We start from the raw sequence: 16954 nt of genomic DNA, 5'->3' as shown, positions 1-16954 counted from the left end.
CCTGCTGAATATAGAAACTGGAACGATCAGTTTGTACAAAATACACACAGAGGTATTTGCTTGTATTTTGTTTTACCTTATATATGACAGCAGCGATAGTAGCTTAGAGCAGTAGTATAAAATCTCCATCCATTTATTATCTTACCTGCTCTTATCAGAGCCAAGAGTGGCGTGGCGTGATGGCTTCCACTCCTCTGCACTAGCATAGTGCTGACAAAGCTGACTTTAAAAAAAAAAAAGGAACTTGAAGATTTTATATGCTACAACAGTAGACTTTACTGTCATGTTTGCAGTATTCCCTATTCCATTGGTAGCGTCTGCCACTGCAGTGCAGCAGTCTGTGATGATACATACCTAAGTGCTGTATCAGGAGATGGTAATACGAATGGCTGCGTGGTTCTGAGCTGGGTCAACTGGTTTATACAGCGATGAAGTTGGTGCCTCTTGCAGAAGTGTTTGGAGAATGATGCTGCAGAAGTGAAGTGAAATGAAATGAAGTAAAGATGAATAGAATTAGAATCTCTTCAGACTGGGTATTTTTTGAGCTTGAGGTACATAGGGCAAATAGATTAAAGGAACATTTAATGCTTATGAAAAATGTGCTAATTTCTGGGTTGCTAATGTTCTGCTTTCATGCCAGCTCGTATTATTGCATTGTTCCTTATGCTTTTGCCTGTCTCTTGTTTTCTCTCCTGCCTCTCACTTGAACTGTGCAAACATTTTGGCAGCGTCTAGGTTTTTTTCTTCTGCATTGTACAAACTTAACAAAACAGGATTCTGACGCTAAAGGTCAGAAATAGTGAAGTACCTTGGGGAGTCTGGGAAGGGGCAGGAAGCAGAAAGAAAAACATTTTGATTGAGGACCCCTGAATCTGTAGATTGGTTTCAGTGTTTGGGGTTTCGGTGCCTTGAAGATTGGGTTTGGGTATACGTACTTGGTGGCCTGAAGAAAAGAGAGGAAAAGTTTTCTGTGTGTGGCAAGCTTTCTGGTGGTGGTGCAAGGCGTAAAATTTGAGAGACGCCTGTGCAGCCTCGGTCCATGAGCACCCCGTTTGGTGCAGGAGAAGCACGGAGCATTGGAAACTGGGGAGGCGCGCGACTAATGCCAGAAAAAGAACTGCTGAGTGAGATCTTTCAGAGTGGGTTTCTTTTGGTTTTGTTTGGTTTTTCAGGTTGGGGTTTTTTTGGTTTGTTGTTCTGTGGTTTGAATTCAGTAGAAAGTTGAGCACTCTTCTCTTTGAAACAGTAAGAGTATTAGATAATGAACAGTCAATTATGTCCCTTTTCTTTTTAAAGATGTGGGTCATCCATTTCCCCTCTCCCGCAGGTTAAAATATTGTATGGAATACCCAAGGGAGGGACAAATGAGTGTGGCTTTTGGTTTCATTTGTTGGGGTTTTTTTATTGCTGATCCTGTTGCATAAGCAAACTCAGGCTGTTTTTTATTTAGCTGATGGTATTATAAGAAATGTACATGCATTCATAAAGCAATCGCAGATAAGTCTGGTCAGAGATACTTTAGCTGGATTTATATATACTTTTTTCTCTAGGTTTTTTGTGTTTAATAATTCTCATTCCCTAACTTCAGTGCAGATTGGTTTTTCTGAATGGCTGCAGCAACATCTAAGCTGTGCAACTTGAATTTCTTTATATTAAAAAAAAATGCAATGTCTACTTTTGGTCTTAAAATCATAAGTCAGAGAGGGTGTTTTCTTTTAGAAAATGCAAAAGGTAGAAGATGTTCCCTTTAAAAACCAGGATGTACTTTTAATGTGGGCCTAACATAAAACATAGTTTTAAAAGAGTTAGCAAGAAACATGATGTAAAATCTGTATTCCTGTGACGTTTTATGCAGGGTTTCAGAGATGAAACACCTTTTAAAGAAGAACTTGTTGATGAACCAAGTTTGGACTTGGGAAGGTCATTTCAGCTTTCTCAAAATGACAATAAGCATGAGGAGTCCTGGGAGATGTGTGAATTTCTGAAACCCAGAACAGAAGAAGTGGATGAAGAACGGGAAATGTTGGTGGATGACGAGTATGGAGGAGATTCAGACTTCCTGAAATATAATGCATCTTGTGGACAGAAGGCAACTTCAGAGAGGAATCTTCATACAGAACGATGGGCAAAGCAACTTGACACTACTGAAATACAAGACTTAAGGTCCAGTGTTAACCTAAGTCCAAAACAGTCCCTGGAATATCGGTTCAATACAGAGCAAATGGTAAGGAATGCTGTGTTGGTGTCAGTGCTGAACCCTGACCATGGGACCCATACCTCAAGGCAAATTCCAGACCTAAACTCTGTAAGGAGTTTTTCTAGTGTTTTATTTAGAGATCTGGGAACCTCTAGCGGACACCAGTCTATACTTTTGTACATTTTGGAAGGTTCTTCTGATTGCTTTGTGTCTATATATTTAACTGCTCATATGAGATACGTGCTGTGGTTGGTGTATTTACAGGCACCCTGTTCTTGCATCTTCTTTCCCATCTCTGACTTGTGGGCTCAGTTCTTTTTTGCAAGCTGTGCTAATACGGTGCATGTTAGTAACAGCAGAATGTTACTTCATGGTAACTAGTCCAGGGGCTTCAGCAGCAAAGTCAGTGAAAGGAGCTCCCTCTTCCTCATGATTTTTAATCCGAATCAGGTCCTTGAGCCAGACGATAGTGCAGTTGTGTGAAAAATGGTATGGCGGAAGCAATTGTAACAAGCATACTGGTGGGCGAAGGGAGCAGAAGGAGAAAGAGCTTCAAGTAGATTGCACAGCTGCTATTTGTATGTCCTCCTCGAGTATTCTGAGAATTATTTTTTTCTGAGTCTTTGTTCATTCACTTGCCAAAAAAAAAAAAGTGATAGTATCAGCCTTCCGTGCACCAGTTTCTGAGAAGTATGCTTTTATATGAAAAACCTGAAGTGCAAAAGGATTTAATATCACAGCCACAGAGAATTTCAGGTTTTGTTTGGCTCTTCCCTTATGCACCATGTACATAAACAGGCTAAAATGCAGCTTCTAGCAACAGTTTTACACCAGAGTGCACAATATTAAATTCATACATTTGCTACTTAAAAACAACAAATGAGGAAGAGTAAAAAACTTGTCTGGATTACAGGCAAGTAGAAAGATAGAGTTGCTTTATACTGCAATTGCACATAAGATTTTTTTATGCCTCTTCTTAATGTAGTGCATAAATGAACAGTTAGTATTTCATAGTTGTCTCAATAAATATGAATGTAGTTGAGATAATGTGAATGTTTGCTGTAAAAACCAATGTTCTTGTCAAATACCCCTGTATAAGTTGATGCCATTGCTTTCTAACTTTAATTACTTTTTTTTCCTCCTCTGTGAAGTGTGAAGAAAGTGCTAGTATAAGTTCACTATTTTCTGGAACCACAGCACACAGTGGCTACCAAAAAGACATATTTGATACTGAAACTACCCAGTCAGGAGCGAAAACCAAGACGGATTTAGGTTTGTAAGAAGTTTTTTTCTTTATCTTATAATTTCATATTTACAAACTTCACATTTTATACCACAACACATATTCTTTCAAATGATAAAATATTCAAATGAAGAATTCTGCAGGCTCAAGACTGGTTGGCTTCAAATAGGTTTCAGCATCATGATCTTGCTTCCTCCTCCACTTAACAGTTGTCACAAGTGATACTGAAAGTGGCCGCAGCTTCATCCTGCCTGTGGAGAATCACTTTCTTCTGTGTAGTTGATGTCCCCAGTAGGACTCCATGCATAAGTAAAATAGCTCATGCCTGTAATTTTTGTCAGGAATTTGTCTTGATCACTTTTGATTGCTGATTTGATAGATTTTTTTTTTTTTGCACTTTGAAAAAAAAAAAAAAAGAAAAAAAGAAAGAAAGAGATGTGACCAGCTCTGGAGGTAACTTTACCACAACCAAAATTTGCAAGTGAACTCTATGGTAGATAATTGGCCCATGTCTTTGGTTTGTAATCTGTGCTCACGATCAAAGTTTCTCCTTGTTAAATGGCCAGAGACGGATGATTAGAATTTGGTAGATCATCAGGGAAATAAATTTACCAGCCTGCCTGAGACGGCACTCACTGGTTGGGAGAAGGAGGTTGGGTTCTTTCATTTTTGTCACTTGCTTCTTGTACAGCAGACACTGTGTAAGCTACAGTGGCAGACTGACGACTCTTGCAAGGAGTTCTTGGGGTTCAATTAACATTGGTACTTATGTCACCAAAATGACATCAGTCTTCCCCATGATGGGGTTCCGTGCTGGAGCAGGGCTTTGCGCCGCTCTCCCTGCATAAAGAATGGATTCGCTATTTCTAATCATGTGTTTTTCAGAGGAGCATCTGTCATGTAAGTCATACCTAAGCATTTCTCGTTTTTTTTTGTTCAGCAAAGATTTGGCATTTCCTGTTATTACTTGCCTGCCTGTACATCAGAAGCAAGGTACTATAAGAATGTTTAGTGTGGTTTAAATTTCCTTCAAAAATAAACGTTCTGTATCTCTAAGCATGCAACATCATCTATCATCATGCAACATCAGTATTTGGAACATGGTGAGCTAAGGGGTTTGTTTCCAAGAGCAATAACTGGTAGGTGCAGGGACAGAGGAAGCAAAAGTTCACATCTACACCTTTTCTTCTTCAGGTTCAGAGCTTCGGATTGACTCTAAAGGACCTGGGCTTGCTGTTGATCTGGAAGCTATTAAAAAGGAAGAACTAAAAGGGGAGGATTACGTCTTTTCTAAGAATTCAGAATCTGGGAGAGTAACCAGCTTAGCTCAGCCTAGAACAGCGTTGTACAGGTATGGAGAAAGATTTCAGGTTTTGGAAGATTTTCAGTTAATGATCTTAACTGTCTTCTTGCTTTACTTAGCTGACTAATCATCAAAAGCTGTGTGAGACAGTAATATGTACACAGATGGCCAGTTCTATGACTTTTGCCCAAGAACCCGAATTCTGCCTTATGACCTTATTGAATCTTTACTTCCTACGTTCCTTCCTCTGAGTACTGGGACAGAAAAGTGTCAATAGCTCTGCCACCTACTTCACTTACTCCACAGGGAGGGAATGTGGCCTGGAGGAGAGGGATGTAGCCTTTACCTGCAGCATTGCTCAGTACTGCTTAAGGAGCTCTCCCCTTGACTCCTTGTCATAGCTCTGTCCTCTTGGTTTTCCCTTTCTTTTGTTCTTCCTTTTGGGAAGAGCAGTTCAGCCGTGGCTCTCAGGCCCGTGCAGGAAATTTTAGTCTTGCCAGTGGTGCTGAGAAACCTTGAGCTGGCACTGGTTGTAGATATTTGCCACATCTGTCGGGTGTCCCATTCTTTCCCCACCAGTTTTGGGTGATACGCTTTTGGGGCCTGTTGTTTCAAATCCACAGTACTTCCCCAATTCATCTGTAATCTTCCCTCAGAGGGATAGCAGCTCAACAATAAGGTGAGGGGGATTATTTCTCCAGCACAACTTCCTACTTCCTTTTTGCACTTTGAGTAGCATTCATAGCTCTCAGGATCTACAGAAGAACGTGTGCGAGGATGTATTGTTTCAGCCTTTCTGTGGGGGCTTGCAATTCCATGCTTCCGTTCCTAGTCTGCGACTAGGTGAGTCACATATAGTATAAAAGTTAAATTAACACCCTGTTCTGAGGTGTTTTATGGAGCACACCGGATCTGTTCTCCCAGTTGCGTCATGAGCTGCTTTCTGGTCAGCTAGACTGGTTTTATCCCGTTTATATCCCTCTATAAGAATCACAGCATATTTATCAAAAAGTAAATGTTAATTGCTTAAATAGTCGTTTTGAATGAGGAAGTGTAGCGCAGCTTTGTATATTACAGAGCAGCTTATAAATTTGGTCTGCCCATCATGTTTATTTCTGGAGCATTCCTTAAGTACATTTAAACCTAAATACAAGAATTCCTGTCTGGTCTGTTGACTCTGCACATTTGGTTTAAACTGGACAGTGCGAGAAGGCGTTGCTGTCTCACTGCCAGATACAAAATATGCAAGGAATTGCGACCTGGCATGTGTGATGCCTTTTTTTATTCTTTATTCCTCCCCTCCCTCTGTCCCCAATTAGTGAATTACCTGAGAGAGAAGAAGGAGAAGGAGAAGAAACTCCAAACTTCAGCCACTGGGGACCACCACGGACGTATGTTCATATGATTACATTATTTCTTCCCATTTACCTTATGTCTCTTTTTCTGTGAGCCCGAGTAGTTCTCCTGGGTTTTTTTCTTCCCTCCTCCGCCAATAACTTTAAGGTACTTGTGTACCTTGGGCTTTCTTAGATACAGCGAATTTTTAACAGATGTTCAACAGAATTATGCCTTCTATTTATACAGCTGACTTGGGAAAACTTGGCGGGTTTACGTTGTGGATGACCTACAAGTTCTTGCTCATTTAATAACTATTAGGTGTGAACAATGCACATAGTGCTGCTGTCTCCTCTTCCATGGGTTCTCCGCTAAACTTAATGGCAGAATTCCAAATTGCCGAGCCAAGTTTTAGCCACATCCTTGTTGTATTGTTAACATTTTTAGGTGAATTGTTTTTATGGTCCTAAGTAAAATGTGATCAGAAAATTTCTGCTTAAACTCACTAATATGCATCTGATACACTGAAGTCCGTGTTCAGTAAGTTGTGTGTAATGCTTTGGTTTATTATTTGTCTAGCATACCACTCGTAGTATTTGCCATTTCCAGACAATTTGCCCAAACCGAAAGAGGATGAAGACCTGCCTGTTTTACTGTGACTTTCTCTGAAATAAAAGCCTATTTGGAAGAGCAGTGGGCATGGGTTGGCAGCAGAATTTGGTTCTTTTTGTCGGGTGAGGTCTACTGAGGGTAAAAAGCCGCCTCTGTTAAAGCCAGAAGCCTAAGAAGACTCTCATCCTTTTAGTCTATTAAATCTTCTTGAAAGCTTACATTTATTTAAGGCTTTGCATTTGTCGTTTAAAAAAAACTGTTTCAAGCTGTTAAACTACCGCATGTATTTTTTCAGTGTTGAGATCTTTAGAGACCCTCATGTGTCTCTTGGAATCAGTATTGTCGGTGGACAAACTGTCATAAAGCGCCTAAAGAATGGAGAAGAACTTAAAGGGATCTTTATCAAACAAGTTTTGGAAGACAGCCCAGCAGGAAGAACACGGGCTTTAAAAACTGGAGATAAAATACTTGAGGTAAATGCAGATAAACTTACCTTTTCATTCTAAGAAACAAAGATTGACTCAAAAAGCTTTGGGAGGAGAGTGGGACAAAATGCTGCCATCACTTCATGAAGTATTGACAGCACTGTGTTTTAAAAACCAAAAGAAATGCCTGATGTCATCTTTTCTTTTTTTAAGGTCTGAATATGGAGCTCTTTTAACATTCTCCTCTATAGTTAAGAAAAGATAAGTCCTGGTATCTGATAGGGTATGAAAAAAATGAGGGTGCCTTCTTCCCATATAACTGAGTAATAAGTGGTAGCATACCTTTATAAGCATAAGTTATAATATGTAGAAGAACAGACTTTTCATACTGAAATGTGGTCTGTTATTTTGTGTGTGTTAATCTGGAATAGTTAACAGTCTGATGAACTACTATTTGGGGGAAATCCTCAATTCTGGCAGGTGCCGTAGAGAGAAAGCTGTTCCTGGCTCTCATCTCTGGCTCTGTGTTAATTTTGTATTCATTTTTCTCCAAGTGAATACTACTGAATCTGGGTTCCCCGGCTGATAGTGCCATTCTTGTATGTGCTTTAGGGTTTTGTGTGAAGTTTTGAAAAATTGTTTCAAATTAGGTTTAGTTCACAAACAGGTAAAATCTGAACGAGTCGTATTATACCTACCATTATATCTAGCATTTTCTGACAATCTTATTACTTATGTTTTTATCTAGAGGGATTGTGTTAGGAAACATATGGCCATCTTTTAATTATGAATACTAAGTAATATACTTTTCCTTAAACCATCATGGAAATACACTTTAAAAATAATTTCCCTTGACTGCTTTTGGTACTTTCCTCAGATACACTAAATCTTCTGTGAATGTGTGTGATCTCTTGCAATGACTGTGTGCCAAAACCCAAGCTACCTAATAAAAATAAACATTGTTTGTTAGGTTTCTGGGGTAGACCTACAAAACGCCACACACGAGGAAGCAGTAGAAGCTATCAAGAATGCGGGAAATCCTGTCGTGTTTGTGGTTCAGGGTTTGTCTAACGTACCAAAAGTAAGTTTATATCTATTTTTATTCCAGAACTTAATAAATGGGTAATACTCGTCTTATTTTAAACTTGGCTAAATTTCTTTCAGCAAGTTCCATCAATTTTTGTGTCCATCCTTTCTGTCAGTTTCTGCTTATAGACCATGTGATTGATTGATTACTTGTCTGGCCTGATTTGAAACCTTGTTTCTCTGATGTAAATCAAGTAGATGTAAATCTGTTGACTAGGTGTTAATTCAGTTCTCCCACCTGTGTAATTGAGTCTGGCCTTGTGTGTTTTAATTTGCTTATATTTCATAATCTAAAAATACAGTCTGTTATCCAAATGAACAAAAATGTAATTAAAATTAGCCAGATTCACACTAGCAACTCTGTGTAAAATACGTCGTCAAAGGAACCTGAAGTGGTTATTTGGGAACAAGTTAAATTTCAAGAGATTTAGATGCCTCCTCATCTGCAAAGCCAAGGCAAGAAACCTTTTAACGCCTTAGGAAGAAAAGGCATGCAATTCTGCCTGCCTTGAAGCATACACAAAACACCCAAGACTTCTATGTACTTTCGGTATAATCTGACAATTTAATTGAGAATTTTGGTGGAGTAGTGGACCTGAGGAGACATTTTTGACAGCTGTAGACAAATCTGGCACAATGTGTCCATTATTTGTCCAGTGTTCCAGGGAGTCTTTCAAAATTTATTAAGACTTTCACCGGCTATGCTGGGAAGGTGCTTGAGCAGTGATGGCAAAAATCACAGTGATGGTAACTGAGTTGGCTCCCTTTCTGTATCGGCTTTTTTCACAGAAAAGATCCAAAAAAACTGTCAGAACATTCAAGTGTTCAGCTGTATCTCGGACCCTTGCTTTCCTAGGCAGCCTAGAGAGACCAAGGGAAAGACGGATACCTTGAAATTTGAGTTGCTTTGCTTTGAACTGTAGGCTGTAGGAAAGTGGACATTCACAGGTTTTCAGCAGTAGTGCGCAGTCCCAACTCCCATTCACCAAAATAGAGTGCTGCCAGAGGAGTGGGAATATATTACATTTTGAAAGAATAAAGAACAACAAGGAGAAATATTTCGTGGAGACTGAATGTGGTCCCTTTTATAAGGTGTCTGTGTGCATGGACACTGGTCTCTCTGAATAATTAAGAACTGGCACTTCAGGAGTCCATACTGAGCTCTGTATCAAGGATGTACGTCCATATTGTTGACTTGGCCAGTGTGGCCAGCAGGTCGATGGAGGTGGTTCTCCCCCTCTACTCCGCTCTTGTGAGACCCCACCAGGAGTACTGTGTCCGGTTTTAGAGTCCTCAGCACAAGAAGGACATGGACCTGTTGGAGCAGGTCCAGAGGAGGCCACAAAGGTGATCAAAGGGCTGGAGCACCTCTGCTATGAAGACAGGCTGAGAGAGTTGGGGTTGTTCACCCTGGAGAAGAGAAGGCTCCGGGGAGACCTTATTGTGGCCGTTCAGGATCTGAAGGGGGCCTACAAGAAAGCTGGAGAGGGACGTTTTACAAGGGCATGTAGTGATAGGACAAGGGGAATGGCTTCAAACTAGAAAAGGGGAGATTTAGATTGGCTATTAGGCCGAAATTTTTCACTCTGAGGGTGGTGAGCTCCTGGCACAGGTTGCCCCGAGAAGCTGTGGCTGCCCCATCCCTGGAGGTGTTCAAGGCCAGGTTGGACGGGGCTTGGAGCAACCTGGGCTGGGGGGAGGTCTCCCTGCCCAGGGGAGGGTGGGTGAAACTCGATGAGCTTTAAGTTCTCTTCCAACCAGAACCATTCGATGATTCTATGACTTCAGAGTAATGTTTAATTGAATGAAGAGAGGGGGATAGATATCAAACAGCGAGTACTAGAAAGAGTAGAGAATGTCTGTAAATTCAGTAAACGAATGTAATTTAAAGACTGCAGTGCAATGCCCTTCTACATGGGGCAAAATGAAGAGTGCACTGGGTAGCCCTATTGTTGTCGCTACCTGACTTTTGGATGTTTGTTTTGCGGCTACAATGCTCTTTCTAATGTGTGTAATATGTGCATTTTTTTTCAGGTGGTTTCTGCTGTACAGCCTAAGGGAATCAAAGTCAGCAAAGATCAGGATGCAGAAAAAGAATATAAGAGTGAAAAGGTATTTATTCCATTCGATGCTATACCCAAGTTTTACTAAATGGCATGGCATAATAGCATGCCTTATAAGTCTATGATAAGCCCCCTCCAAGTCTGAGATGGAATTTGAAGTGTTTTGTTGAAATGTCCTTGATTCAAGTAATTTTTGCCAAATTTCTGCCAAATACAAGGCAGGTTTCTGTCAAAAGTTCTGTGGGTCTCCCCTGGGTGCTGAAAACCTGTACTTATTGCAGCTCTTCGCTGGCATCTTTCTGGAAGTACCTGCTTTGCTCCCTGTGGAGACAAATTGATTCTCTTTGTTCAGTAGAAACAGAGAAATAATAACATGTACACAAACGATATCGTTAATGTGAGACTGGCTGAAACTCAGTAAAATCACGTTATAGGATAATTAAATCCGCTAAGTCTCCTATGTTTCCCATTGCTGTGTAAAACAAGGAAATGACCGAGTGATCTGTAGCTGGCCAGCTAATTGTGAGGCAATTACTGCACAGTTACTTTCAAACAACTTCACAGCAGATTTAAAAGAGAAAAAATCTGTTTGGTCTAAACCAGTGTATTTTTTTTTCAATTGCTGCAATAAGGGAAAACTTTAATTTGGTATTGCCAGCCAGAATGCTCTAATGGCCTAGGTGTTCTCCTGTGGGAACTGTGCTGACTGATGGGTGCAGGTCAGGTACTTTGAGGGTGTCAGAACTGGAGGAGCAGAGACAGAATGAGTGCAGACAATAACTTTAGCCCGGTGCAGTTTAACATGCCAACTACAAATACGATGAATTTTTCATTTGATCCTCCTCGGTAGTCCAGTGTGTGGTGGGTAACTGAGAAGACCCTCTTGCCTCCCAAAGTTTTTGTGAGACTCCTTTCAGATCCTGTCAGATACAGAAGCTACGAGGCTCAGTTATTTCAAAAAAAAAAAAAAAAAAATCAAGAAAGGTGTTGAAGTCATGCTTTTATGGCAGTGGATAATACTTATAATGAAGCAGTTACAATCCCCTTTTCTTGGTTTTGTTATCTATATTTCTAATCTCAAAAGCGCTCATCCTCTTGCAGTGTGCTGCCTTTAATCTCTAGGACTCCTGTGTGTTGCGTTCTATGGCATTCGGAGGTTAAAGAGGGAGCCTAATCTTTTTCAAACCTTTCTCATCTCTTGGTGCTGTAAACTGGTGGGTGGAATATAGAAGAGCTTCAGTGCAGAAATATGTAGCTCCCTTTTAGCTTTGAACGTCGATTCACAAAGCAGTCATACTGTGCTACAGTAGGGGCATCTCTGAGTTGGAGAGAGTTGCCATTAGTGGATTACTAGTCCGCGTCCCTGTGGGGAATCCATGATATTTCTAGTCCAGTCTTCAAAGTGTCACGAAAGAGTTTGGTTTGAAAGCAGCCACATCCAGCTGGAAAATCTGCCTTTTCCTGTATGATGAATTATCTTTTCGATACTGAGGGTTTTCTCTGATTTGTTGGTGTTTATCCTCCTCTATTGATCTGTTTGTTTAAAAATGATCACTTGAAGTCATTTATATAAAACCACTTAAAACAATAGAGCTCCTTGTGGACAAACCAGATATTAATGTTATTTTGCTGGTTGGCTTTTAAGCTGCGCTTTTGCCTCTGTACTGGAAAGAGCTGTGTAAATACAAACCCATGGTGTAACGGAGTGGCACAATTTACTCATCTGGCTTTTCAGCGGGTCAGGAGGGACAAGAGAAGCTTGTCACAGAATCACAGAATGGTCAGGGTTGGAAGGGACCTCTGGAGATCATCTAGTCCAACCCGCCCGCCAGAGCAGGGTCACCTACAACAGGTTGCACAGGACGGCGTCTGGGACAGAATTGTCCTCCTGAGCCATAGCAAACTGCTGGATAAGCTTAAGTGTCTCATGTAATTTCACACAGACTCTCTAACTAATGCTTAAGGTCTTAAAAGCCAAAGGGTCAACATTTAGACTATGGGTTACTACTAAATTATAGTGATACTGATTTGTCATAGGCAGCCGAAAGCGGGGCTGCAGGTTTTCTGTCTTGACCTGCTCAGTGATGTAGAGCATGAGTCCTCTCGCGCTTCTTGGATCTTCCGGATGTTGCACAGTACTACCTGTGTTGGCATCAAGCAAAAAGTGGGAGGCGTATTTGGTGTACTGTATACTTTGGGAAGCAGCTGTCGTGTTTCCGAGTGCTCTTATACACTCTTACTACTATTGGATTGAATTAATTTCATTTATTGTTGTTATGCTGTCTTCAATGCAGCACTCCCCCATAATGTTTTTTAAATGGGTGGGATGATGTATATTTTATCTCACAAAATTTTCTGTGTAGCTTGCATTGCAGTTTGCTAGTTAGACTATTCTGTACAAATTTAGGCTCAAGATTTTAGAAATCCATGTGCAGGATCAGCTTTCAATGTACACAGTGAAAAACTTTGTTCTGGGTTTGATGTTTGGGTGTTGGGTTGTATTTCCCAGCTATTAAAGAAATTAATTACGGGCATTCTGGTTACTCTAATGGCATATCGTACTCGGTGTTCCCTTTCTAAAGTGCATCCTGCTATTAGTAGTGGGGTTGCATGGGATACAGTTCAACGTAATTTCGTGAAATCATGTAACAAACTAAGGCACGATCCAGTTACTTGGAGCTATAAAAACAGTTGCTCGGACGAACAAGGTCCTGTTTTCATTAGATTCAGAGCCTATTCTTTATGCCTGCTATGCGCCGCTATATGCACCATTATAGGAGCTGCCTGTATTTATGTGAGGTAATAGAATTTTATTGTAAGTTAGAATTCAATTTTTTTTCTTAATTTAAGCCAAAGTATAGATGAACTGTTATGTCTAAATATTTGTAGATGAACTAAGAAAATTGACTTCTTATTTTATATATGAAAGTTTGAGTTTTATCAGTACCGGAAAATTTTGTTGTTTAATCTCTAATAAGAAATGGGGTATAATTTAATGTTTATTTTTAACCCTGAATTGATGTTCACACTTTCATGTTTATGATGATACACAGGTATTTTTGTCAACAAGTAAATGTGCATGCACAATTGTATTTTCTTTTTTTGATGTTCAGTGTCACTTCTTGTTCTGATTTCTTGCATAAAAAGCCAATGCTGCAGAATTTAGCATTGTAATTAAGTGCTCTGTGTGTGCAGATACAGTGCAGTAGACAATAGGATTTTTTTCTGGTGCGTGGAGGTTACAAAACATGTAACTATTTGTCTTTTAATCCATTAGAGAAAATATGGGGCTCCGCCTCCAATGAAATTGCCACCTCCTTATAGAGCACTTGAGAGACTGGATGCAGAGGAAGTGAACGTGGATGAAGAGGCGAATGAGGATGCTTGTACAGAGAGTGAGTAGTGCCACAATCATTACGTCAGATTACATTTACGGAACACAATCAGATTGTGATAAATTTATCTGCTGTTTATTGCTTTTATTATGGGAAGTAGTGCTCGGTGTGGCAATGGCATCTAATCCTCAGCGCTGTTCTTACCAAGGGCTACTGATTTGTAACTTAGTCTTCTCTTCTCAGCCAGGCTCCTATAGCTCAGCTCCTCCGAAGAGATATAGGAAGGGCTCTGTTTATTTTCAGTCTAAAAATGTCTAAGCAATGTCTAGAGGACTGATGGCAGCAGTGAAAGGCAGATGTTGTGCTTTACTGTTGTAGTTGTGTTGGTGCTTGAGCAGGCGTAGGTTGAGAACCTCTGGTGCATAGTCCTTGTCCAGAAGAGCCTGCGCTTGACTTCAGACAATGCTGTTCAAGCAAAATATTTTCCTTTAAAAAGAAAGATCTGCTGATTTATTGTTTCAGTACACTGCTGAAAAAAGGATCCCCCTTTTTTGTAGCACCTTTTACGGGAAAGGTTCTGCAGTTGTCCAGTTCTGGGTTTTGCAATGAATTATGACGATACGCACTCTGTGGAAGAATAGAGACCTAAAGAGCAGGATGCAGTGCAACGTGAGAGCTTCGGGCAGCGTGACTTAGATTCCAGCACACTGCTTTGTTAATTACAACTTTGGATAAGCAGAATATTATTATCCATAGCTTATCTTCCAATAAAATATTTAGGAATACTAAAATTGTGGTTAGGAGTCCTAAATTATTTCCTTAAATTAGTTACCTTACTCTTTTTTTTTTTTTTTTTCCTTTACACCGTCTTGTACCAAATCAGCATACATGTCGTGGGGTTTTGAGGGTTTGGTTTGGTTTGGTTTTTTTGCTACCGTGATTTTTCTCATCATCTTTTGTCTTGGAGTGTTTTTTGTTTGCACTAGTTATGGGTAAGCCAAAGCAGAGAGATGCCTTTGTAGCTTTCGACCTTGAAGCAACTGTGGCTCCTATTCAAAGTGGAAGCTCCCAATTTGGGGCCTGCTGGTGGGAACGCTCTCCCAGCTGCTCTTGCTGATTTTCTTGGCAATAGCGTGCCATTGAAGCCAAGATAATTAATGAGTTTGGTTGGTTTGTCACTCTTTGGGCTGCTTTGGTGGACATGAGAAGGATTTTGGAAGGTTGTTCTCATGGAAACAGTAATAGGGGCACAGAAGCGGGGTGTTCGGCTCTGCCTCTGTTGTTTTAAGGGAAAGCTGTGAGTTCTTGAACTGAGGAAACTGAGGTTTTTCCAGAACTCCCCCTTACTGAATTTGTCATCTCATCTGTTTGGCGTGTGCCACATAGTTACCTCAAGAAGATTTTTTCAGTGCTTTTGTGGGGAGCGGTAGTCAGGAGGAGCATTTGACGGCAGACTCTGTGGATGCTGGATTTAATATGTCTTGAGCTTTCAATCCAACTCTGTAAACCTCCAAGTGTAGCAAACTGCTTTCAGCTGGTTATTAAGTTATAATTCCCAGTTAAAGGGTATATTTGATAAGTAGCCTCACACCTGAGTTATCTAATTAGGATATACCTCAATCTGAGTGCTTGCTAGACCTAAGTTAACACTTTGCACAGAAATAATTTCTTATTGATGGGCTTGGTCATTTTTCAGTTGTTCTGCCATCCCTAATGATACTGCTAGCTGAGTCTAATAGCTGAAAAAGTAAAGCTACTTCTGATATTAAATTCATCAATCCTAGCAGATTTGGCATCAGCGAGCACGTCTATTCATGTGAATCTTCTTCTCTCTACGCTTTTCACTGACTGAAGTTGAATGTTTTGCAACAGCCATCTTTCCCATGAATCTTGGAAAACCAAGATCTGCATTTATTCTTCCCCACCTCATTCTGTTTCTTTAAAATAAAAAACAGGCTGAGGAACCTTAAACTAAGTTTGTACCTCAGTCCTTGAAGTAAAAAGCATGTTAGAAATTATCTAACTGTATTTAATGATATTAAGCATCTTGGCAGCTGTGGAATGGGCTTTTACAGAGTCTCATTTCTGTGATCACTTGAAAACCAAAATTTTCTCTGTAAATTCCAGTACGGTATTGTATTTGTGAACTATTTGCTGTTCATAACTCCTGTCCTGATTCTTTAGCACCTTTCCCAGAAATCTCAGTCCAGGCAAGTACGTGCCTTTTTAACACTGTCCAATGGACATTTTCATATCGATCTGTTCCTTACCCACTTACCCTACTAATTCTACTAGTTTTGTAAACTTAACTAATAATTTTCTGAGCTTCAGTGAACAGGTGAACTAGATTGGTTGTCCTCCTTGTTTCGAAGATCAGGTATGTTAAAAGCAAGAAGTGGTGTCAGCTCCCATCATAGCCTCTCCTCCTTTCATTTGCTTCCTGTAGTTAATCTGTGCCAATAGCGGGAATGGCCTTAGTGAGCATTTTGAGGTGGGACAGCTGTTAAATCTGTACTCTGGTTGTGCTCCTGATGGATTTTATTTTATTTTTTTAAGCGTTCTTATTAATACAACTGCAGTATCACAAACCTGCTCATCAATTTTTTTCATACACCAGAAATACTTTACTTGCTCCACTTGATGTTTTTTCTCCTTGCTTGTCACTTCTTTCGACCCATGCTTTCATCTTTTGTCTCCGTGTCCTTCATCATTCCCTATGCTGAAAATGAAAGCAAAGCATTGTTCGTCTTCCTGCCATACTTGGAAAATTTTTCTTTCCTTTCTGTCCCATCCATACTGCCTCACAGGCTCCGTGTTTTGTCTGTTTTCCCCTTAAAGTGGCTGAATAACCTTTTGGTATTGATTTAATTTCCCCTGTGGGATCTAAATCCACTTGCCTTTTGGCAATGCTCCCTTTCATTTCTGCTTTTCCACCACTGAAACTGTAGCTTTCATTGCTGACTTGTAACAAACAGTCATTTCGTGTAGATGTTCTGCCTTTTCTTTTCAAAGGTTGTTTTTGATCCAAACAGAGTAAATCCTTGTTGGGGATAGAACTACTGGGTAGCTCTTGTTTTAGACAAACTCCAGATGTCCTCCTTGTTTCTGTGGTTTAAGAAGGTTAAAGAAGTTCCAGGTGGTTTGTTTTGTGTTTTTTTTTTCAAATGTGTCTTCTTGCCCCAAGACCCTTAGTTTCAGATCTGCTTCTCTATATTTCAGTTTCGTCTGAACCACCGTTGCTTCCAGTATTATTTTGTACGTTCTTCGATAGTTTTGTGCTAGACTTTGAAGACAAGTTGAAAATAGCATTTCCTCTTGTTTTATTTCTTCTTCTAGTGATACTGTCAAATCGTTC

The 16954-nt window shown here is 40.1% G+C and overlaps 1 protein-coding gene across 1 annotated transcript in view; it reads left to right on the top strand.

The window, feature by feature from the left end:
- The window catches only part of INADL (InaD-like (Drosophila)), a 149302-nt gene that overhangs the window by 48179 nt on the left and 84169 nt on the right, over positions 1 to 16954 (top strand). Inside the window, exons 19-26 of the mRNA XM_009883980.1 lie at positions 1856 to 2224; positions 3349 to 3469; positions 4635 to 4791; positions 6063 to 6134; positions 6986 to 7163; positions 8086 to 8196; positions 10236 to 10313; positions 13542 to 13659. Coding sequence (XP_009882282.1) covers positions 1856 to 2224; positions 3349 to 3469; positions 4635 to 4791; positions 6063 to 6134; positions 6986 to 7163; positions 8086 to 8196; positions 10236 to 10313; positions 13542 to 13659 — 1204 coding nt within the window. The remainder of the gene's footprint in view (positions 1 to 1855; positions 2225 to 3348; positions 3470 to 4634; positions 4792 to 6062; positions 6135 to 6985; positions 7164 to 8085; positions 8197 to 10235; positions 10314 to 13541; positions 13660 to 16954) is intronic.

Source organism: Charadrius vociferus, unplaced genomic scaffold, assembly GCF_000708025.1.
Source record: "Charadrius vociferus isolate BGI_N301 unplaced genomic scaffold, ASM70802v2 scaffold423, whole genome shotgun sequence".
NCBI classification, from domain to species: Eukaryota; Metazoa; Chordata; class Aves; order Charadriiformes; family Charadriidae; genus Charadrius; species Charadrius vociferus.
This window is presented reverse-complemented; position numbering and strand designations above follow the sequence as displayed.